This window comes from Mustela nivalis (assembly GCF_964662115.1).
Source record: "Mustela nivalis genome assembly, chromosome: 3".
In the NCBI taxonomy this organism is placed as follows: Eukaryota; Metazoa; Chordata; class Mammalia; order Carnivora; family Mustelidae; genus Mustela; species Mustela nivalis.
Window position 1 is genome coordinate 91,606,609 of NC_139022.1, and position 25,057 is coordinate 91,631,665.

Below are 25,057 nucleotides of genomic sequence, written 5' to 3' on the forward strand. Positions count from 1 at the left end.
CTATTTTCATAAACTACTTGTAAATTATACTTTTAAGAAGTTAAATCTTTAAATGTTTGTATTGTTCTCAGTTTCAAAACTAAGCAAACATTTGGCCCCTGCCAAATAAAAATATTTTTTTTAGGACTGTATTTAAAAAAAAAAAAAAAAGCTTTCCAAGAGAATCACCTTGTAAACAGGTAAGCTACCATCAACTACTGTTTTACTTGGGAGTCCCAAAGCCAGTGGTATCTCAACTCACCTTTTTCTAGCCCAAGGGAAGACCTAGCAGCCATTATGGGCCTGCTGCACTGGTCCCCATGCTAAGGAAATTTTCATCTCCCAGGCCTGTGAATAGGTAGCTAAGTCATAAATATCAAATGAATCCCCAAACTGAAATAGCTGGTCCTTTGGCGGGGGGGGCCGCGGCTGTGGGAAATGACAATGATGTAACCTGATCATATTATACTATTCAACAGCAGCACAGTTAACTCAATGGGACTAGCAGAATTGTCTGAAGACATATCAGGCATGGGGCGCCTGGGTGGCTCAGTGGGTTAAAGCCTCCGCCTTCAGCTCAGGACATGATCCCAGGGTCCTGGAATGGAGCCCCCCTCGGGCTCTCTGCTCAGCGGGGAGCCTGCTTCCTCCTCTCTCTCTGCCTGCTTCTCTGCCTACTTGTGATCTCCGTCTCTCTATAAAATAAATAAAAAATCATTAAAAAAAAACATATATCAGGCATACTTTTAATGTGATTAAAATATTATTTCAACATTAAATTAAAACCAGAAAAGAAAAATCAGCTTGAGGTACTACCTTTAATTATTCACATCTACAGAAAGAGACCAGACACATAACCTGTATACAAAATTAAAAATTTAAATAGACTATAAGAGTTCTTTTTTTTTTTTAAGATTTTTATTTATTTATTTGACAGACCGATCACAAGTATACAGCAGCAAACTGTGAATTATAAACAGGGTGTTCTGAGGAAATCTCTACATTATTCTCATTATTTGAAATCCAGAGTTTGACACTGGTTTACTCTACAGTCCGGTGAGGTATGATTTTTTTGGGGAGGATTAAGATAGTGCCTCTAACACCAAACCACCTTTGAGCCTCTCAAAAATAATGGACTGCTCCTTCACTTTCCGGAAGTGAGTTTTCTTTTGCACATAAAACTCTTCCCACAAGCATAAATGTACTCATGCATATGTGCAAAAGGAGTGAGATAATTATGTACCTTTGGGGCTTAAATACCTCTGGTGTCACATCACACCTTAGGCATACAGTTATTTCATTTTGAACATTCACTCTGGAGAGTAATTACTCATCCCATAACTTGGTCATAAAAAGCAGAGCTTATTCAGTATTTCAGCAATTATACAGCATAGGTGGATTTTTATATGGTACTTTTGTAAATCAGATAATCAAAACATATACCTTAAAAGTTAAAAGTGCTAGAATTATGACAAGTTACACAGACTTAATAAGCCTTTAACTTGAGACAAGTCTACAAAGTAATCTGCAGCGGCTACAGAAAGACCCAGCTATGGAATGAAAGTTGAACCTATAAGGAGAGTTCACTAATTTGAGAAAGTATGTTGGCAAAAGGAATGAGGTCACAAGAAGACAAATCAAACAATCCAAGTTTTATGAAGAAGGATAGTGTCCTATTTACTATCTTATTATCTTACATTAGCCAGTCAGGTTGCACCTTTACACTGCCTACTCCCAACTGAAAAATAAAGGTCTTAAAAAAGAAAGAAAGGGACGGAGGAAGGGAGAGGGAGAGAGAGAGAGAAAGAAAAAAGATAGAACAGAAAGACAGGAAGGTCGGTCTTAAAATTTCAGGCTAGTGTATTTAACAGCAAATGTCCCTTTAGAGAGTCTTACGGTTACACACAGAAGGGAGTAAGGAAAAGAAAAAGTCCGTAGTGTTGCCTGGAAAGACACATCTGATCTTTCCTTCCCTGCGAACAGAGGAGTTTTCCCAAAACAAAAGACGGAAAGGAAATGTTAAGTCTTGTTCTAAGAGTTAGACAGGACTTTAGGCTTTAATTTATTAATAAGGAGAGAACATCCACAGTGCTTCAGCAAACTACTCAATCTCTCCATCAGCAGGGCTGCTAACAACCCACCAGCACCCGGAGCTGCCTTCCAGTAACTGTGTGCATGCACCTCAGAAGCTTTACGCAGCTTCAATTAAACCTATCTCCTCTTTGAAGTTATCTCCTCCATAAAATGCCCCCAAGTCTCCCACTAAAATCAAGGAACCAATTTAAAAGAGAAAGTTGTCATTGTTTCAAGCCAAACTATTAATGTCATCAAGTGCAGTGAATGAAACTCTTTAAGAAGCTTAGCAAAGAAAAAAGTCATATTCAACTTAGCATCAACTCCAAGAAGCAAGAAGATACCATGGATCATATATCCATTTCTACTAGGAAAGCCTAAAAAATAAAATGTAACACATCCCAGAAATCACGGACCACGAGTCAACAATCAGGAAACTGACTTCTGAATGGGGTCACAGATCAAGGTCTCTGTATGGCTTCTTTGGTGAACATAAAGAAAGACAAGCTGCCTTCAACAAAAGAAAAGATGGTGGTACAGTAACAAGATCCCACTTGACAAGTAGGAGGCCTGAGTGTCGGGTCTGGCAAAGACTGTCTGAGTGCTCCTGGACATGTGACCTAGCCATCTTATGCCCCAGTTTCCTGAGCCACAGAATGAACAGAAAATCTTCCCAAAGTTGTCATGAGGGCTAGAATCATGCTCGTAGAGCACTGAAACTGGTACTTCAAAAGTGCTAGATGTTTTTAAGCTGCAAGTACAGAGAACAGTAAATGAATAGAAATTTCAAATTAGAGTTGACTCCCACCACCACCAAACAAGATACTGGAAAGAACTCAAGTTTGTCCAAGACCACGTTAATGGGACAGAAATAACCTTTTGTGGTAGATACTTGATTGGTATTTTTTACATGCATCATTCTAGCCTGCTACTTTTAAACTAAACTAACATGAAGAACCAAGGGTTAACATGACAAAAAAAAAAAAAAAAAAAAAAAAAAAGCCGAAAAGCAAAGGCTCGAGCATAGGCAAGAATACAGAATCATAAACAGGAAAAAGTGGTGCTTGCAGACCTGCTATGTGCCCCACAGAGACCCTGCACACAAGCTCTGTCCCTGCTCACCAAGATGCAATACAGCTACCCAGTCAAGAAAAATGAGAAAAAGAGGAAACAAGAACAGACCCACACATGAGCAAGAGAGTCTCCTGCTCTAACCGCATGCCCTATCATCCACTCAAAACCTTTGACTGTTTGGTTTTTCCCAGTAATACATGACAAGTTGAATTTCTCAGTCCATGTCATATAAACCCACATACCAATACAAGTGACCCTGATATAGGAGCTTCTAACTCTTCTAAGAAAGTCCCTCTAACAGCAGACAGGCATGCAAATATACATCCGGGGAACACAGAAGTGGCCCAAAGTGACCATCAAACATACAGCTGGGCTGTTTTTCAAACTGACACATTCTTTGTTGTACAGGTGTGGGAAAAAAAGGTGAATGGGACCACGGAGTTCAAGCAGTGCCTCTTCCTGGAGAGTAGGAAAAAAAAAATTTTTTTTAAAGATTTTATTAATTTGACAGATCACAAGCAGAGAAGCAGGCAGAGAGGGGGCGGCGGGGGAAGCAGACTCCCTGCTGAGCAGAGATCCTGATGCGGGGCTCGATCCCAGGACCCTGAGGATCATGATCTGAGCCAAAGACAGAGGCTTAACCCACTGAACTACCAGGCACCCCAGAAAAATATTTTTCAAATAAAACATTACTTCCTTCATCCATTTATTCAACAAACTTTTGGGAGTCAACTATGTGTAAAGGATTGTGCTAAAAAGGTACGGATACAAAAACACATTTATCACCCATCAGTATAAACACAAATATACTATCTAATGGGGAAGACCACGCATACTGTTACAAAGAAGAGAAGTCTTTGCCAGATTTCTCTGAGGCACAACAACTTAAAATTAATGCATTAACCAGGCAGAAAGAGGATTCCAACCAGAAAAAATAAAAAAGAATGTGGGCAGAGGCAGCTATTAGGGCAGCTTGGGAGGCAACTGAAGGGTAAGGGATAAAGATGTGCAAGAGGCAGATGAGAATCCAGGCCAGACCATGCCAGTGCATACCCACTAACAACTTCAAGTTGTCTGAGCAAAGGGAGGCCACTGAAAGTTCTGCACAAGGAGCGCATGGCTAAAATACAGAGTGTCAGAGCTAACACGTGCCAGTCCAAAGTTTACAGGCTGATTCTAACACTCTTACAAATACATGAAGTCCTCTCTCATGCATGTGTATACATACACAGAAAAAAAGCATATTCTATGAAATAAAAAACCTCCGTGGTACATACCAGAAAGGTCATTAACGGGCCTTTCACCAGAGAGCTAGGAAAGAGAGTGGGGTAGATAGGTCACATCAGCACAGCTTTCAATGGCAAGACCTACAAGATCACCTAAAAATAGAATTGAGGGGGAAAAGGCCACCCAAAATGTCAGATGAGAGTAAGCTCTTAAATTTTCACTTGAAACTATTTTTCTCAACACTTTTATTTATAAAAATTTAAATAAGAAAAAGGTTAATCAACTCTTTATTGATTCAAGCTGCTAAAAGAAGGGAAGGTAGATATCAGCATACAGATATATCACCTGAGAAATTCAGAAATGTGTCTAAAACGGAGTGCTTTGTAACTTCTTCCATTCTCTGCTTGCCCATAGTAAGCAAATATTCATGGAATATTACTAAACCCCCAAGTCACCAGACTAGTCCATAAACTGTCCATTCTATTCATGAATATCATTGAATTGATATTATACATGCCTCTTTCCACTTTCAGAAGAATAATTCTAGAGTTCCCAGTAATGACAAGTTTCATTGCTCATTAGGGTTAAAAAGAGGGAGGAATTAAAACACCAAGGTCATGTCATACTTTGTTCAATAATACATATAATATTTAGTTGCACTAGATCAGGCAACATCTACTATTATAATAAAATATTAAGAGATTATCCTAGATTGTAGGGCGCCTGGGTGGCTCAGTGGGTTAAGCCGCTGCCTTCGGCTCAGGTCATGATCTCAGAGTCCTGGGATCGAGTCCCGCATCGGGCTCTCTGCTCAGCGGAGAGCCTGCTTCCCTCTCTCTCTCTGCCTGCCTCTCCATCTACTTGTGATTTCTCTCTGTCAAATAAATAAATAAAATCTTTAAAAAAAAAAAGAGATTATCCTAGATTGTAAAATTTAATGTTTTAATGGTAACAAAATAATTTTTTGCAACAATATTTCCCTTATCTGATTAGAAAATCAATACATGATGATTGCAGGGTTTGGGGGAAATACAGAAAACTAGAAGAAAATAATGGAGAAAATTAGGTAAATTGGAGAAATTAGGTAAATAATGGAGAAAATCAGGTAAAAGGGGAACATTGCATAACAACGTTATTTTCCTCCTGTAATTATTTAGCATTCAAGTACTTTCATGTATTCATTCCCATGTGGGTCTCTTAACAACCTCCTGATAGAGGTGACAGAGAGGTATAATTATTCACATTTTAAAAGGAGTCAAGGAAGCCCAGAGCCAATAAGTGATGCCTAAGGGTACATAGGTAGTAAGACAAGAGCCAGCAACAAGGACTCTAGTCTCCTGATGGGTCAGACGTTCTCTCAAGCTCACAGTCATGTGATTAGCAAATAAGACACTCAGAGAAGTGGCCAACTGTCAGTACATAAAATGAGCAGTAACTGTGAACATCAATCTAAGGTAAGAAAATGTGCAAAGAGAATGGTATCATTAAAAGAAACATACTAAAATGGTATAGCATCAAATAAGAATAGGAAAATTTACATATCTTTAAATTGCCCCCCTCCCCCAAAATAGGGGTGGGATGGGAAGGGAAGGGCAGGGAGCAGGTGGCAGAGGGGAGAAATCCATGAAACCCACAAAGTTGGAGAATCTATTAACTGTTTCCTCTTGATGTCAGTAAGAACACAGACAGAAATCATGTATTTCCTATCTGAAAGAGATAGAGTGGAGCAGCTGATGAAGACCAGAGATCAAAATTTCCCTTCAGTCCCAATTAACTCCTCAAACAATGTTCCTTTCTCCCCTCTCTCCCTACACATACACTGGAACATGCGTGTGCAAACACAGAGTTTAATTTTAAAAATAATTTATTAACTGCCCCCTTTGTGAAAAACAAGATACACATATAAGTATAGTAACTACATACTTTATAATCTAAACTGGAACACTTACAAGAGTGAAAGAAGGGACAATTATGGCAAGAAATGAGGCATAAATTAAGATGGGCTGGACAAATGGGAACACAAGGTCACCCAATATCTGGATAACCCATCTGAACCAAGCACTGGGAGTACACCTTTACTATCAAGTTATTGTTCAAAACACTGTTTGGTTAGGCCGCTTTGGGCAAAACAGAGTCTGAAGCAAATTCTACCTCAAGAGAAAGTCATCAGCATTTTGTAGACCAGTTTAATAAACCACTCCTATTAATTAGCCAATGTCTTTTCATAAGATGTCAGATCTTGTGGGATGTTTTGAAGTTATACATGTTTTGCAAATCATCTGGAAAGAAAAGTTTAAAAAAACCCTAAATTTATTTTTGCCAGCTTCTTTAAAAAGTGAAATAGCAAATAAAAGGAAAGACAATCTCTTAATCCCTCAAAGGCATTTATAATTGAAAGTTATTTTCTTGGATAACTCAAAAGTACTGTTCTAAACAGGAATGCCCAATTTATTTTCTGTTTAGGGTTGGAATCCTCAAATAAATAAACGGCTTTTATAACAGCTTTTTGGCCATTGCTATTAACAAGTCAGCAAGCTTACAGAAAAAGTCCCCTCAAATAAGAAAAAGAAACTTTATAAGGTTGTTTCTGCAGAAATAAACTGATGGTAATAGACCAAGTCCTAAATACTAATCTACCTATCTTGTGGTCATATTCCTATTCAAAGTATTACTATTCAAGTAGAAATTACAACTTGGAGCTTTTTTTTCAACTTAAAGAATTTCATACAGGCGCCCAGAAAGACTAGCATGTAATCTAAGCTTATTCATTCAAGTAACATTTCCACCTCTACTACATATACACTGCATGGGCACTATTAATAGTTGGCTCTCCTGAATTTAAAATATGCTAGTACCTTTTTTTTCAATTTGGCAGATACATCTTTCACACCAAAAAGGGAGCTGGTCTTTAAATACTCTCAGATTTTCATCCCGAAGAACAAGACTAAAAATAAACAATGGGCAACTCAAAATGACTCTGTAACTGTGTATGGCAGAATATTTTTACATTTGTTTGTTAGCACTTCACATTTTCAGTCATCTGATAGTCAACCATTGCTCCCTCTATTAAAGAGGCTTAGATATCTGCAATGCTACAAAGTATGTGATTTTCTGATTTCTTATAAGAAATCACCTCTCTTTTTCCTCCAATATTTCATTAAGGATGAGTTCCACAATTTTCTTCTCAAGTTTGGAAAAGGTGACGAATTAGATATGCAGGTGTCAGTCCCCAAAACAACCCCTTGTAGAATTTCAGAAGGTCAACCTAATTTCACTAAAAGAAAACCATATTATTTAAACATACCCAGTTTACTGTATCTTTTTTTTTTTTTTAAACAGTATGACAGGGGCGCCTGGGTGGCTCAGTGGGTTAAGCCGCTGCCTTCGGCTCAGGTCATGATCTCAGGGTCCTGGGATCGAGTCCCACGTCGGGCTCTCTGCTCAGCAGGGAGCCTGCTTCCTTCTCTCTCTCTCTCTGCCTGCTTCTCAGTGTACTTGTAATTTCTCTCTGTCAAATAAATAAAATCTTTAAAAAAAAAAAATAAACAGTATGACAGTTCTAGATTTCTTAAGTAAGCCTTCTTAAAAGAGTCAAACATAGAATTTTCTAGATTTATTTAAAAAGGCTTCTTAAAAGAGTCAGGATCAAAGCTCAATTCTAAATGATTAAAAAAGCAAACCAAAAAAGAGAAAACTAGTTGATCCACAACTGCAACAGATCAAAGAGGGACAGAACAACTCAAGGAAGTTAATTTTTTTTTTAAGATTTTATTTATTTATATGACAGAGAGTGTGCACAGAGGGACCAGGAGAGGGAGAAGCAGTCTCCCCACTGAGCAGGGAATGGATGCAGGGCTGTATCCCAAGACGCTGGGATCATGACCTGAGCCCAAGGTAGAAGCTAAACAAAATGATCCACCCAGGCACTCCTCAAGGAAATAAACTTTTAAAACTAGCCAATACATCCTAAAACTATCATAATGTAGACTGCCGTTATACACTGAACTTTCACAAATTACCTTCTGAATTATTACTATTTTTAAGAGGAAGAACTGGGAGGGAGGAGAAGGTTAGGTAAAAAATAAGTTTTGTAGGGGTGCCTGGGTGGCTGGGTGGGTTAAAGCCTCTGCCTTCGGCTTGGGTCATGATCCCAGGGTGCTAGGATGGAGCCGCGCATTGAGCCCTGCATCGGGCTCTCTGCTCTGCAGGGAGCCTGCTTCCTCCCCCCTCTCTCTCTGCTTGCCTCTCTGCCTACTTGTGATTTCTCTCTCTCTGTCAAATAAATAAAATCTTAAAAAAAAAAAAAAAAGTTTTGTATTACATTAAATATTCAACCCAAACAAATGTAAGTTCTTGAAATCTGAACATGGCTACGTGAATTTTTTGTGCTTTTCTGAGTTTAGCCCACCACAATCACCATTCCTTCCTAAGACCCCCCCCACACACATACACACACACACAGTTAAAAAATACAAACCATATCCTCATAAGGTTTTCAGAAGAGCACCGATTTCATAGAAAAGCACAAGAACTCAGAAGTCTCAGGATTTACCAAAATCAAAAATAAGCCACTCCTAAGCTATGGGCTACTAAGACAAATTCAGATTTCATATATACACTGAATTCTGAATAAACTCATCATCACTCACTCCTGTATCACCAATTTTTTTCCAACACACAGGAACTTATAAACTATGAAAGTAAATTATTAAAAATGAGAATGAAAAAATCATAAATGAAACAGATTACTATTAAAACATTTTTTTAAATCTGTCCATTTTAAAATAAAAGTATTTTGTATAAATTGTTAAAATTAATAGTCTTCTGAAAACTTTTTTCCCCACTGTAACCATCCTTATTAAAAGCAAAAATGCATTATCTAGTACTTTAGAATTTCCTGCTATTTATGAAACAGCTTAGACAAAAATGCTTTTTAAATAAGTTACTAAGAGAGATCCATGAAAACAGCATGGAAACTGCTCAGGCAAATTCCAATAAGGAACGCCATTTGAGCCCTTTGCTTATAAGGACTTTAAACAGCACCAGTCTGGTGCTGGGCTACTTTCTGGGCTTTGGTTTTAATCAAGCTGATCTGGTACTGACATCATTTACATGTCTCACCTAAATAAAATCTAAATTACATTAAGGGTCCATACTATAGTCACTTACCTACTATCATCAGGTAGATTACAATGTTCTACGAATCATATTAAATTATATGGATAGATAATGTGTCTATCTATCTATACAGATGAACAACCATCTAGAAGAAACATATATAGACAGATCAATGGATCTTTTTTCAGACACCTTTGGAATAACTACTATAACCACTAACTCCAAAAAGACACCAAATGGCACAATTACTACACTGTGTTAGAGCTCAACGTACTTGATAATCTATACCCAAGACATTTTAATTATAATTTTTATTTTCACCCTAAGTAAAAAAAATAAAATATTCTCAGCTCAGCAAAAGCAAGCTGCCCAATTTGCTCTTATCCACAATGTAAGCACCTTGTCTTAAGATGTAAAAATGTAAATAAACTCTAAAACATCTGCCTTCTCTAAGCTATTATGCCAGAAATTCACCTCTCACTAAATCCCTCACCTAAACTTTCTTATTCCACAAGTGAATTCAGCAGAATTCATCCAATAACTACCTTCAAGACAAAATGAAGAAAAAAAAATCAATTTGATTCTATTTCTAGTTATTTTGGCCAATTATTTTGCGCTACCTTATGGACATCAGATCAATGCACTAACTAAATGTTATCCTGCCATTCAACGAATCTAAGTATATTACACCACTGCTCATTGAATAAGTGAATAAAAACCATCATCCCTGGTTCTATTCATGTTCAGTGTAGTCCATGGTCCAATGAAAATCATCCCTAATATAACTCAGCTTGTTTATGTACCACTGTGGAAAGAATATACACAATGTTCTTACCGAAGTCCCTTCAAAGATACAGATTCACACTCCAACATTCTTTTTACTTTTTTCAAAAATTATTCAAGAACAAATACAATGTACTTTTCATTTTGAATGAATCAAGAAATCAAATAAGTACTGAAATTCACACATGCAGTCAAAAGTTTAAAACTCAGTTTGCAAGTAAAATCCACATAATACTGGCTGTAGAATATGCATAATCTAGACGCAGATACCGAAATTCCAAATACCTAGCTGCTCCCTACAAGAATAAATAATAAGCTTTGGGGGCCTAGGGAACATATTCCTACAGCATTAACCAAACCTAACTACACACAACTGTTAGCAAAGGGAACACTGACAACTGAAAAAAAAAAAAACCATACAAGTGTTTTTTAAAAATGTCTGACAACACCTGTAATTATATAAGCCAATTCAGACTCTACAACTTTAACAGCAACAGCAATTTTAAAAGATGCCCAAGGCATATTAAATAAGTCCAGCAAATTTCACACTTCTTGGTGCCACCACAAAACCAAAATTACTGAGCAGGATATTAAGTGTGACCTGATATGGCAACTCTTAAATCTTTCTCCCATCTAACACAGTTATAGTAGTATGAAGACCACTATCAAAAATCAATACTTTCTAAAAATAAACAGTACATCCCATTTCAAAAAAGAAGAGGTAAGTAGAGTATCATAGAGTATCATGGTGGAGAATATGCCTAAAGCCTGAAAATTAGTTTAGTCAGATAACTGAAAAGTTGGGTTTTTGACATTTGCCAGCAGTCCCACAACGTGCTGGCCCGGTGCCATCATGGCCTGGTGCCAGTCTGATGCAGGGCCAGGCTAAAAATAGCAGCCAAGCAGCAGCTGGAACACATAGGTCCTTGTGACCTCAGCTTTATTTCCCTAAATCAAGGGAAGCTGGAGGGGAGGAGACAACTGCAGGCAAAGAAGGGAACAGAGTATGCTCTTGGCTGGTATTTCCTACCTCTTCAGGATTTCCTCCCTTTTTTCCTACCACTCCCTCCCCCTCCTAATCCTCACTCTCTTTGCTCCATTCCCCACACTTAAAAAAGGAAGAAAGGGGCGCCTGGGTGGCTCAGTAGGTTAAGCCTCTGCCTTCGGCACAAGTCATGGTCTCAGGGTCCTGGGATCGAGCCCCAAGTCGGGCTCTGCTCGGTGGGGAGACTGCTTCCCCCACCCCCCCGCCTGCTTCTATGCCTACTTGTGATCTCTCTCTGTCAGATAAATAAATAAAATCTTTCAAAAAAAAAAAAAAAACTAAAGGAAGAAAAAGAAGTACGGTGAGGCAAGGAGAGAAAGAGAGACAGACGGTGAAATGCTGAAAAAGTTGGTTTCAGAGGCTCCTCTACCTTGTATCCCCAAGTCTCACTTGATTCTACCACCATCACAAAGCAGCCATTGGTCATTTCAGTCCTCAGCTTTACCACTGTCTACAGGAAGCAGATGAAAAACATCACACAGGTGACTGACAGGAAGAGGAGGCCTAAAAGATGGTGCCAGGAGTGCAAAATACTAAGTGCTAAAAAAGCTTAAAGAGTGCTAAAAAATAATAATAATAATAAATAAAAATTTAAAAAAAATAAACAAGGTCCTAAAGAAATAGGGCAAACTGGTTTAAAAAAAAGGGGGGGGCCTCACTCATCACTGTATCAATCAGATTACAAATTTCTGGTATCTGAGTTTTGGGGGTTGATTTTATGACAAATATTTATAAAAGCCATGACCATTTTCTCTGTAGAAATGAGTTAGGATAAAGCAGTAGCAGAAGCAAAGGTTGAACACAACCAAATACAGTGCTGCCTTCAACTTCCACAGGCCTTCACCAAGAAATATCAACCTAGTACTAGAAAAGGCTGCAGGCTCTGCCCATTACACCGAAATCATAAAATATTTAATTTATACAAATGCTGGTCACTGTCAGCAAATTTTTTAACAGGTACAATGTGGCACATATAGCATTCGAAATTGTACTGATCTAATTAAGAGATTTAATTTAAATCTTGCTTCTGGGGGCGCCTGGTGGCTCAGTGGATTGAGCCTCTGTCTTCGGCTCAGGTCATGATCTCGGGATCCTGGGATCGAGCCCCACATCGGGCTTTCTGCTCAGTGGGGAGCCTGCTCCCCACCCACCCACCGCCCCCCCGCGCCTACCTCTCTGCCTACTTGTGATCTCTATAAAATAAATAAATAAAATCTTTAAAAATAAATAAATCTTGCTTCTGTGGACTCACTCTACATGCTAACCTCCTATGCATATTTTCTGTATAGTATCTTCCAACATTAGAGATCTGACATCAATTAACAATGAAAAATGCATTAAGTAAACAGAGAGACTGTTAAATAAGGCAGGATCAGGCAGTGAGTTTCCTGAATTTTAAGCACATTAATTCACTAAATGAACTTCCAATTTACTTGATCAATTCATTTGGTTAGTAAGAGTTTAAATGTACTGACAGGTCCTACTGCATCCTTCAAATTAACGTCTTTCCAATAAACTCTTTCTCAAAGAATATTAAATCTTTTTACCAGCAATAAGAAATAGTATGATTTTTAATCATAACACTTAAAAAGGGCCTTAAAATGAGATAAATAATTTCTTAAATACACCTTGAGAGATAACCTCTGCTTCATACAGATCACATTTAGCTCTACCCTAAAAGTTACTCCTCTTTCAAAAGTTAAAAATGCCCAATGGAAGATGATCAAAACCACCCTCACAACCATCTTCTAAAGCTGAAATTCATTCATAAAAGGAATTTTTGAAATGCAGTGTTTCGAGTCAAATTTCAAAATACATGTTAAAAATCATAGCTGTGATCACAATTTAAAATTCTGGATACTATGAAAATCACTCTAGAAAGTAGAAAGACTATAAACCTAAAGATGAACCCTCTAGAGTAATTAATGATGACACATCATGGGCAATATTACATAGAGGCTAAGAGTACCAGCCAGCGGGGGTGGGTTTGGCTTACTAACGTACCAGCCTGTGTGACAAGGCAAAAGTCCCTTTCATTTTTTTCCCAATGCTTTGGTTTCTTCATCTATAAAATGAAGATGATAAAAATACCTACCTCATCAGACTGTTAAGAAATACAAAGTGCTTGGAGCAGTAACTAACACAAGGTTAAGGCTATTAAAGTGTTAACTACTATAACTACTATTTCTATTAGTAGATACTGCTGCAGTAGTATTAAGGAAGCTCACTGTGAATCATGCTCAGCTCAGTGAAGAAAAGCTCCCAATCATACAAGAGGTCTTTCAGAGTTGGAGAGATTACAGAAGCTTTTGAGACCACAACAATTATAGGAAAGACCATTTTCATCTAGCTGCTATGTACATACCACCTACTGGCATAAGGGTACAGGACAATGACAAAATATTGAAGAACTTAGAAAAACAGGTCAAAGGTAGACACTACTGGTTAAGTTTTCATAAATATACTAAATTCAGAGCAACCAAAGTTGTTACTGGGTATTAACTTCTGTTGTTCCGCATGACCATTTTACACTTCCAGTAACTTCCTTACTACATAGAGGTAGGCACAGGTGCTGGAGTACAGTCACATGTGCTCACAAGGCTGTCATACAGTTTCATCAAGTCAACACTTGTAACTAACTTTTTCAAAACTTTCATCTCATCTTAGAATCTCTACAATTTCCAAATGTCTACAAATATTTCACACTAGCATGCATTTAGCATGCTAGAAGCATTGCTTAACCGAAGCCATTAGATTTTAGACAGATACTAAAATGCTATCTAGAAATACTTTTATAACATTCAATAAAATGTTTGCCAAATAAGCTCTACAACAGTCCAGTCATTCTACATTCAAGAATATGCCTGTCCTGGGGTGCCTGGCTAGCTCAGTCAGTGGACCGTGCATGACTACTGATCTTAGGGTACGGGTTTGAGCCCTACATTGGGTATAAAGATTACTTAAAAATAAAAAAAACCTTTAAAAACCTTAAAATTCTTAAAAAAAAATAAAAAGAAAAAGAATATGCTTGCCCTGAGCTCTGGAGTTTTGTAAAACTTCCCAAACAATCCCAGCAAAGTAAGAATAGTGGAAAAACAGAAATTCAAGGTTTAACCTTGCAATTTACTATCCCTCTCTGGACAAATTACTCAACATGTCTGGGCCTCAGCTCTACAAGTAGATAATGACTATCATGCGAAAGCATTTTGCAAAAACAGCTTCTCATCTGTTAGCATATTTTAAAAAGAAAGAGCACAATGCATTTGTATATAAGGGTCACTAGAATATGCTTTGGGTAATGATACTCAAATGACACCTGTGTTCATCTTCTTTTGTGCTCACTTCTGAACATCAAATAAGTTACAAATACATAAATATATGTAGATATATACAATACATTTTAACTGACACCAAACTAATTATCACTTAGGTATCTCGCAAATATAAAACACTTAGCATATCCTTAGCAACAGCATTCACTTACTATTTGCTGAAAGCCAATCTTTTTTATTTAAAGATTTTTATGTATTTATTTGACAGACAGAGATCACAAGTAAGCAGAGAGGCAGGCAGAGAGAGAAGGGGAGGAAGCAGGCTCCCTGCTGAGAAGAGAGCCCAATTCGGGGCTCCATCCCAGGACTCTGGGATCATGACCTGAGCCGAAGACAGAGGATTTAGCCCATTGAGTCACCCAGGTGCCCCTGAAAATCAATCTTTAAGTTTCAAATGAAAACCAGATTTTGCACTACATTCTTTCCAAAGCTTGCTTTAGCTACCTTTTCTAAATGAGAAAAATAAAGGAAACATCCTATTTTTAAAGAGCTGAAAACCAGGTACAGAGCATATTCTTAGCAAAACACAGTGCACCAAAGACCAAAACTGGAAAGATACTCGAGTTTTTCGAATGAATCTAACCAACATACTTTATTCTCAGTCCGGCCAGGACTGAGAAACTAGAGTCTATTCCCATGGAGCTAGACTATCTAGTGTTTTTTGCCAAATTACCATGTGGTACTGATTTCTCAAAAGGAGATTGAGTCTTTCCATCCATTTCAAGAAGGAAACAGTTTGTTTTCTAATTTACTATAATCCCCAAACATTTACATATGTCAAAAAATTAATAAACCAAGAAAATTAAATTGGGCTTTTTTATTGTGAGAAAGCACTGTTCTTGAAATTATATCACAGTAGTTTGAAAGATAACTAAGGATTCCATGTAGTTTATGCTCACTTAAAAATTGGTGCCTATAATCTGTGTTGTTTCTAAGATGTTTATAACTTACCTATAATCATCTTTCTTTTTAGGATATTTGTCCTCTTAAATATAATATTTGGAGGTCAACAGTAGTTCAAGTTTAATGACTGCCCCATGAAAATTTCTAACACCACAAGAGTTTGCTTTATCTTATGTATGCACAACTAAGCTTCTTAAAGGTACCAAATTCACTTTGAATTATTGAAGAAAAACTGGTTTTCTAACACAAAAATACAGAGCATGTAAACATGTAGAATTACTACATATCCAATCATGCAGTTTTTAAAAGGTGCATCTTTCTTAAAAGACATCAGTATTCCTCCCCTGCCATCCTGTTCACTGAACATGTTACCAGCTGATATCAAACACTATTAACTAAGCCTTTAATAGGAGTGTGACCAGAAAAGATATGCTGGTCTCTGTCTTTCCAAATGAAACATTTAGAGTTAGAATTGATGGCAATTGATTACCCATTTTGAAAAGAAAAGAAGCCCAGGATAAACATCTTAAAAATTGGCCAAGACATACTTAAGACAATAATGACTTGAGCTGTTCAATTAATTGCAATAATTCTTCTATGAAAGGATGTGTTCCACAGGCATTCTTATCTTTCTAAAAGAAAAGGCATCAAAATCTTTGCAAAAAGGATGAAATTCAGCATACAGTTTAAATAAAATAAGGGGGATGGCCTTTTCCTCGTCAACCCAAAGTATACTCAGAATACAACTCAGGGCAAGAAACTAAAGAAAGACTGAAGCAAGAGTAAAGATGTTTCCTTAATTCAGATCTGCAATTCACCTTCCAGTATAACTGAAATCTTTCCGCTACAAGAAGTTTTGTTTCCTGAACACTTTAGATTTCCCCACTAGACCAATACTAGCCATCAGAGAACTAAGTATTAAAACAAATTCCAAGATTTTCTCACATAAAATTGAAATTTTAACTTTCCTCAGAACAATGCTAAGCATAACTGAAGTACGCACTTTTAAAAAAAACAATTGTGAGCAAATCAAACATTTCAACCGGCAACATTTCAACCGGCACAGAATAAAAAAAAATACGTATGCAACTCTAGTTACAAAATTTTTTCTTTGGGGTACTTCTTCATTAATCAAAAGGCAGAAAACATAAAGGACCTGATTTTTAAACTATTCCATATTATCATTCTACTCTAGAAAATGTTTTCACTGAAATTACGATCACCAATAAACAAAACACCCAGTTCTGAAAGTGCATCTGAAATCACATCTTTATATAACAATCTCTGGTCTCTAAAGAAAACCAAAACCCCGGAATACCAACAATTCAGCCTTAAATAAATAAAGTGATTAAAAATTTTATCCAACCTAATCCTAAAAAAGATTGCCCTTTACTGCCTGGCCACCCCCTAAAACAAAAAATTTTAGGTTATGAATTTGAAAAGGCCACAACAATGTTTTTACCAAAGTATTAACAGAATTGTGGACAATATTCTATTCTCCCCAAAAGTTACCAGCAAAACAAAACAAACAAAAAAAAAAAGCAACTCCTTTTAAAAATTATCTCCTTCCTGCCCATACTAAAGACAAGATCCCAGTTTTGTTTGAACACTTCTTGCTTTTAAAATGCCTAGTCACTGGGGACCTGGGTGGCTCAGTGGGTTAAGCCGCTGCCTTCGGCTCAGGTCATGATCTCGGGAGTCCTGGGATCGAGTCCCGCATCAGGCTCTCTGCTCAGCATGGAGCCTGCTTCCTCCTCTCTCTCTGCCTGCCTCTCTGCCTACTTGTGATCTCTCTCTGTCAAATAAATAAATAAAATCTTTTAAAAAATAAATAAATAAAATAAAATAAAATGCCTAGTCACAAATAAGGAAACTTGTCTGTCTTGAAACAAAACTGAACGTATACCAATCTTCAGAAACCGAACACATGTGCCCCAAAACAAAAAATATAAACTAAAAAACACAAGGATAAACAAAAAGACACATGCATTACCAAAATACATGCTTCTTTTTCTACTCTGAAGAAAAATCTGACCAGAACACAGTAGTAAAATGAAAAGTAAAATTACCCTCAAAACTTTGCTATCCACTTGACTGCCCTTCCCCCAAGATATCCACTGCTCAATGGTTGCTCATGTAGCCTTTTGGACATTTTTATACATCTGTAAGTAAGGTCTATCTTTTTGTTTTAAACAAAAATTAGAGCCTACTACATGAACATATGACTTGTTTTTAAATGAATGTTCCGGTCTTCTTTTTCTCAGTGTATGTATTTCTCTCCTTCACTATTTTTCATGGTTGCATAGAATTCCACAGAGTACTTCTTAACCACTGCCCTTCTGATGGAAATTTCCACTGATTCCAGCTTTTCATTATTACAAATCATATTGCAATGAGCACTGCTCACTCACTGTACAGAACAGATCAGTGCACTAATATCAATACGTCTGTAAGATAAATTTCTAGAAATGACACAAAAAAGACTGAGCCAAGCAGCTGGGGAGGTAGCATCTTCTCCCACCTCCTCACCCAATTCTGGGTACTATGTACCAATCTTCTTTGTCTTCACCATTGTGGCAGATGAACACGGCATGTCACCTTTATTTGTGCCTCCTTATGTAAGAGTTAAGACAAATTTATTAATCATTTGCATTTCTTTGTGAAAGCCATTGCTCATTTTTTAACTTACTCATCTTTCTCTTTTTTATTTTTTAAACTAATTTTTCATAGTTCTCTGTTAGCCTCCAACATGCTGCACATATCTGCCCCAGTTAGTTGCTTATCATATTTTCAGTCCTACAGAAATGTTGTTTTTTTATCTAATTAAATTTATCTGTCTTTTAATTTGAATTGTCTTTATAATTTGAGTTCCAGATCATATTAGGAAACCTCTTTGCCAGGCAATATTTGGGGGGAAATTTTTATGTGACTTCTAAAATTAAAATTACCCTCAAAACTTTGCTATCCACTTGACTGCCCTTCCCCCAAGATATCCACTGCTCAATGGTTGCTCGTGTAGCCTTTTGGACATTTTTATACATCTGTAAGTAAGGTCTATCTTTTTGTTTTAAACAAAAATTAGAGCCTACTACATGAACATATGACTTGTTTTGATGTCAATAATACTAACATACAAGCACCCTTAGCAATGGCTCCCTTTTAATGTATCATTATTTAATAAAAATAAGCCAAGCATACTTTCTCTAAAACTTCCTATAATCAACTGATGGACAGCTCTGCACCAATTAAATACCTTTAAATACCTTTTACAAAGGCTTAATTTTTTCCTTTTAAATTTCTTCTTAAAATAGGAGTTGAAAAATAACTAACAAGTATGTTTAATTTCTGGGAAGTCCCAATTCTCTGACCCTCAATCCTTAAATAGTCTCCAAAGTGTGGATATAAAATGAAGTCCAAAAATTAGATTGTACCTCTTCCATCTATAATTTAGTCACCCCTACAAAAGTCAGTAAATACTTCACCTACAAACAAACTTGCAATTTTGCAATAACAGAACACTGCTTATGGTCCTATCATCTTTCCCATTTCAGGTTCTGAAGCTAGAACAACTTCTACCTCAGTTTGCAAAAATAATAAAATAAGCCTCTTGCGTTAATATACCAATTCAACCCACCAACCAAAGCTAAATTAGATGGTTAATCTAGTCATTCTCTCCATTCCCCTTCCACAACAAAAATCCTGGTCGTAAAGTTTTCTATCTCACAGTGCCAGCTGCCAAGCATTTAACAGCCTTCCATCCAGTAAGCTGACTGGCACAACAAGTAATACAACTTGGAAGTTAAGGAAACTGGCAAAACTCAGAGGGGGAAAAAAGAATATTTTCCACAATTTGTACAGCACTTGTTTAGCACGTATGTAAGTGTTTCCAAAAGGGTGGTCAATTCCAACTATGCAAGAACCATCACACTGTTTCACATCAGCCACTGCCAACTCCATTCAGTGGCCTCAGTCCCCCTTCGGGGACTATTCAAAAAGTTACTATTTTCTTTTACAACTCACCCAGGCCTCTTCACTGATGAAAGCAGGCAAAGCCCACGCTGTGTGTCTGTCTCCTAGAGAAGATTGCATCTTTTATTTATCGCCCCTTGGCTTTATTTTCACAGTGAATTCCTGGCTTAAATGTAATCAGCCAAGAAACCCTCCCTATGTGCTCTCCTGTCATTCCTCATTGCCTGCAAGCAGAGTCAAGCACAGAAGGGGGAAAAAAAAATTCAACATTGCCAGCCAAGCCATAAAAATTCCCAAACTCTAGTTTGGTTATACTGAGAAACCATGGATGTGCTTCAATCCGTTTCAACCCAGCAGGAAACAAGGGGGACGTGAGGGTTGGGGAAAGAGGTGTAACTTTAAAGAATGCTAATTAGTTTTGTTTTGTTTTGGTTTGGTTTTTTAAGAAGAATGGAGAGCCTCAAAAGTTAAAACCCCTCTAGAAATACGAAAAAGGTACAGAACCTAGAAAAGACTGGGGGCCGCCTTTGGAAATAAATGACCAAACAGAAAATCACGTTTGCAGATTGATTCAGAATTCAAATTAACCACAGAGGATTAAAGAAATCTTCATTCTCTTTTGGGGCCCCTAACCAGACCCCCACTAGACTCCCAAAGAGAAGGATAAAAAGAATGGACTACGGAAAGAAAAGATGAAAAATCAGAGACAGGGATGCTTCCAACCGTCTCCTCATTCATTAGGTACCATGCTCACCGCAATACTATTTAAAGTAGAGAGCAATACGGAAGAGAGGGGGACAGAAAATATGTCGTTTACAATCAAGAGAAAAATACGGAAAGAAGGGAGTTTCATAATAGCATTGTTCTTTTCAGTCCAGCCCAAACATCCCCATCCTACGGTTGAAAAAGATAGCTGGCCAAAAAACAACAACAACAACAACACTGGGGATAGGGAGCGACGACAGGGAAAGCTTTTAAACTCGGTATTTGAGAAAACTCTCATGGTCTGTCAGAGAAAGGAGGGCTGTGCAGCTTTAAATCACAAGTCCTTCTCTCTCTCCCCTTTGTCAAACATCTTCTACTTTACAAGCTCTGAAAAGAAATAAAGAGACTCTTTTGTTTGGGTCCTCCCTTTCGGAGGATGACAGAAAACTGAAAGGGGCACAAATAAACCTGAAAATGAGAACAAAGTGCGGGGTCGCGCCCGGCTGCCAGGCGGCCGCGCCTGGAGGGACACTGCGCGGCCGCGGAGCCCCTCCGCCTCGCGCTCCTGCCGCCGCCGGCAGCGAGCGCAAACCCCGTAACTGCTCCCCGCAGCTCGCCCCGCGCACCGCCACCCGCCACTCAGCGCTATCCAAACTCCGGCGGCAGGCGCCCCCCGGGCACCGCCAGACCCGGCAGGAAAGGGAAGCGCCAGCCGCTCCTTCCCGGGCTCGCGCCCGTCGACGCGGGGACGCCCTCGGGGGGAGAGAGGTCTCTGAGAGGGGGTCCGGCCCGCCGCCCCCCTCCCTTCCGCGCTGCTCCTAAACAGGGGAGGCGCGGGGAAAAAACAGACATTTAAATCCCGGGGCCGCCGGCGGAGCTCGCCCGGGCCAGACCAGACGCCGCAACGACCCCGGAGAGCGCCGCGGCCGCCAGCCCGTCGGAGCCCCGAGAAGAGCGGCAGCCGAGTCGCATTAAAATGTAGTCCCCACCCCTCCAATAGAGGGGGCGGGGAGGGGGAGAGAGGAGAAAGAAAGAGGAGCGAGCGGCAGACAAGGGAAGAGGGCAGGGAGAGAGCAGAGTGCGGCCCGGCCGCCGGCTCGCCTCCGGCCGGCATTGTCTGTGCGGCCCGCGCCCCCTCCCCCGCCCCGCACGGCCCCGCCACACACACCCTCCGGCCGGAGCCCGGCCGTCAGCCTGCGCCTTTGTCCACAACCACCCCCCAAAAAGGACGAGCAGCCCTCCGGGACGTGCTCCCCGGGAGGAAGGCGGGGTATGGAGCGGGCCGGGGGCATCCGACAACCCACCCCACCAACCCGCCGCGGGGCGAGTCCTGCTGATTCATTTCCCACTCGCGCTGGCCCGTCCGGGGAGACGGAGGCAGGGAGGGGCGAGGAGGAAATGGGCGCTCCGCTCGGGAGGACGGTCCCGGCCGGTGAGGGCACCGGGCGGAGGTGCGGACGCGCGGCCGGCTGAGGGGCTGCCCGGAGGAGAGGGGTCGGGCGCCCCTCCCCGAGGGACTGACGGACGGATGGACGGACGGACAGATGGCTCCGCGGCTGCCCCGTGACTCACCGACTTGCAGGACGTTGTCGACGCAGCCGCTCTCCAGCAGCGCGATGCCCCGGCGGAAGGGCAGCCGTGTCTCGTCGCCGCCGTCTGCCACCCCGGCAGCACCCACCGACGGGGCTCCGGCCCCGGCGGCGGCGGCGGCGGCAGCGGCGGCGGCGGCCGAGGTGGCGGCCGGCGAGGACGAGGAGCCGCCGCCGCCGCCCGCGCCGCCAGCGCCGCCGCCCGCGCTGCCGGGGCCGCCGCTGTCGTCGCCGGGGCCGCCCGCGGCGCCGCCGCCGGTGTTGAAGGACGAATACATGCAGATCTCCCGCTCGCTGCGGGGAAAGGACCAGTAAACGATGCGGCGCTGAACCGGCTCCGGGATGCGCTCGAAGCGCTCCTCCACGCGCTGGAACGGCCACTTCTCCGCCACCTTGCGCGCCGCGATGTCCAGCAGCGACTCCGGGCTCTGGGTCTTGCCCGGCGGCAGCAGCCCCAGCGCCGCGCCGCCCCCGCACGCCGCCGCAGCCGCACTGCCCGCCCGCTGACCGGGCCGACAGGCAGAGCTATAGCCGCCACCCGCTCCTCCACCGCCACTGCTGCCCCCGCCGCCGCCGCCGCCGCCCGGCCGGCAGCAGAGCCGTTTCGCGGGAGGAGGCTGCTGTCCGCGCTCCGCCATGACCGCGCCGCTTCTAACCCGACAGCGGAAGTGCCGGGACCCTATAAACGGCACAAGGAAGCGCGACACGCAAACGCCGCGGCGACGCCACGCTGCCATCTAGGGCCAGCCGCTCCTTGTACGGGCACAAGAGGCGGGGTCTTCTTCGTGACGTCGTGGTTGAGGCGGGGCACCGATAGGGGGACCTAGGGCCAGGGGCGGGGACTATGCAAATCGCTGAGCTGAAACATAAATAGAGCACTTCGCGGACACGGGGGTAGCGGGGGCGGCGAGGTTGGGTGCTTGGTGGGTTGTGAGAATGTCAGGCTGCTGTGACGCGGGGGGCGGGGCTCAGGCGGGGTTCCCGCGGGAGAGGACGGGCTGCCGGGCCGGGCCTAAGGTGGGTGGGTCTGTGTGCCCCCTGCCAACTCAACTTCCCCCTCCAAGTCCGTGTTTCCCTTTGATGTCTGGCAAGTGAGGACGGACTTCGTGGATCGAAACGCGGAGGGAAGGGGAGATGGAGGGAGATGAACCCGGGGAAGGGTCCAGACTAAATGGGGGGCGGGGCCCGCGAGCCAATGCCCCACCCCCCCCCCCCCCTTCAGAGCCTGGCAGCCCGGGGAAAAGCCTCTGGGCGGAGGAGGCGCTTTCAAAACAAAGAAATGCGGCGTGGAACCTGGGGGACGGGGGTGGAGAGGAAAGCGGAGGAGGTGCGGCCGAGGCAGCCCGGCTGCCCGCTTCCCCTTGAGTCCGCCTAGGGGAACTCCCCCCACCCCCACCCCAGCCGGGACTGAGGCGCGGAGCTAGAGGGAGGAGGCTGTGTTCGGCGGTTGTTTTCCAGTTCACTTTTGCAGACCCGGTAGGCAAAAGGAGCGCCCGCTCCGCTGTCCCGCGTGTCTGCAGTGCATCCAGCCCCGGTTCCCGTGTCCGCTCTGTTCCGGGGGCCTGTGTGGGGGCCGAGCCGCCAAAGTGTACTAAAAGGCTCAGACTTCTCGGAACCTGCCCCGCAGCCGTGCGACGCGCGTCCGGAGCTGGCCGCGGCCTCCCCGCCCTAGCGCACCCTCAGCACGGCGGGCGAAGAAACTGGCCCGCCCGCTGGCGCGGAGCAGGGAACTTGAACCGGCTCAAGTCACCCCGCCGCCGCGCCGCGGAGACCCCGCTCCAGGCCCGCGTGCTCCTGCTCAAGGTGGAAGGTGCACCCGGGCAGTGGATTTAGCAAACACACCTTTGTGAGTACACACGCCACGGGCGCGCGCGCGCGCTTACACACACATACACACACCCCACGGGTGCGCGCTCACAACCCAGCCGGGTGCAGACGCCGGGCGCTCGGCGGCGGTCGGCGGCTGCAAACGCGCTCGGGGCGCATTTGGGTCGGGCCCGCCACGGCCCCAGACGCCCGGCTGAGGGGAGCCCAGGCGCTCGGGACGCGCGCAGTGCTCTCCGCCGCGCTGGTGGCTCCCGAACGGCCCTTCCTCTCGGGTACAGGAGGCGGGGGGGGGGGGGGCGGGGGGCGAGCGAGCGAAGAGCGCAGCTTGCTAGTGCGAGGGCGCTTGGCGAAGGCTAACCGGCGAGTCCCGGGCTGAACCGGGAACCCTGCGGACATTGTTCGCAGGCCACAGAGCTCGGTCCAATCTGTGTCCTAGCCACCGACTTAATTACCACGTTAGAAACATCCTTCCTCACTCTTCGCCCCACCTTGTTTTTACTGTAAACCGCGTTGCTGATATGGTCGCTATTGTCAAAGATAAACCGTATGTCCTTTGACACTTTCCCGTCTTTTCAGGTTATTGGCTGGTGGTGCCCACTTGCCTGCCTCGTTGCCTGGATTGAAATTAAAGGGGATAGAGCGGTTCTGAGTTTTAAAGAAAATCGCCCAGGGAAGGCCACGGCTTGGGAGACCTGGATCTGTAGGTCTTGGCTCTTAACTCTTAACTTGGGTCTTAACTATGAAGCCCTAAGCCGCTGGTCCTCGGGGGACGGCATGCTTGCAGACTTTCAATCGCTACCTTACTTGTTAGGAAGATTTTGATGACATTATGTTTCTGTGTATTCGTCTGGTCATTTTGGAGTGCATCTCTCAGCGCTTAGGTAAAGGCCTGGGCAAAACACTGGAAGAACAGCTTTATAGGCAAATGGGAGGAGAAGGCTCTTTCCTCTAGTTGTCCCACTTCTGGATCTCTTAAAAAATAAAAATAATTTTTAAACTTTTGAAAAACGTAGGTGAGGGGAGAAGAATATAAGTGGAAAGGTAAAATACAATTTGATCTCTGTTCTGTTCTGAAATAACAGTCCTAAGTCTCAGGCTTGTATAATAGTGTGTAGATTAGCAAGCATTTTCATACATAAACACAGAGTTGTTTATCTGGAAAGTGAAAGGTGACAAAACAGGTGCCCCCAGACAGCATAAATGATTCATTCAGGGCCATAGGGTGTGTTAATGAAAGAAATTAATTCATACTGAACAGAAAATAGACAACTTTGGAGGTACCTAACTGTAGAGACTTCAATCTTGTAATGAACCAAAAAGAGACTAGATTTAAGGCATCTTCCTACAGTTTAACTAGCAAGTTGGGTTTAACTCTAGTTTAACTCTAATTCAAAGAAGGATCCAGGGCACCTGGGGTGACTCATTCCATTAAG

At 42.2% G+C, this 25,057-nt stretch overlaps 1 protein-coding gene across 1 annotated transcript in view; it reads right to left on the bottom strand.

Moving 5' to 3' along the window:
* ZSWIM6 (zinc finger SWIM-type containing 6) overlaps positions 1–22,489 on the bottom strand; it is a 196,013-nt gene extending 173,524 nt beyond the window's left edge. Inside the window, exon 1 of the mRNA XM_082725879.1 lies at positions 21,781–22,489. Within this exon, the coding sequence (XP_082582005.1) occupies positions 21,781–22,435 (655 nt within the window). The 5' untranslated portion in view covers positions 22,436–22,489. The remainder of the gene's footprint in view (positions 1–21,780) is intronic.
* Between the last annotated feature and the right edge of the window lie 2,568 nt (positions 22,490–25,057).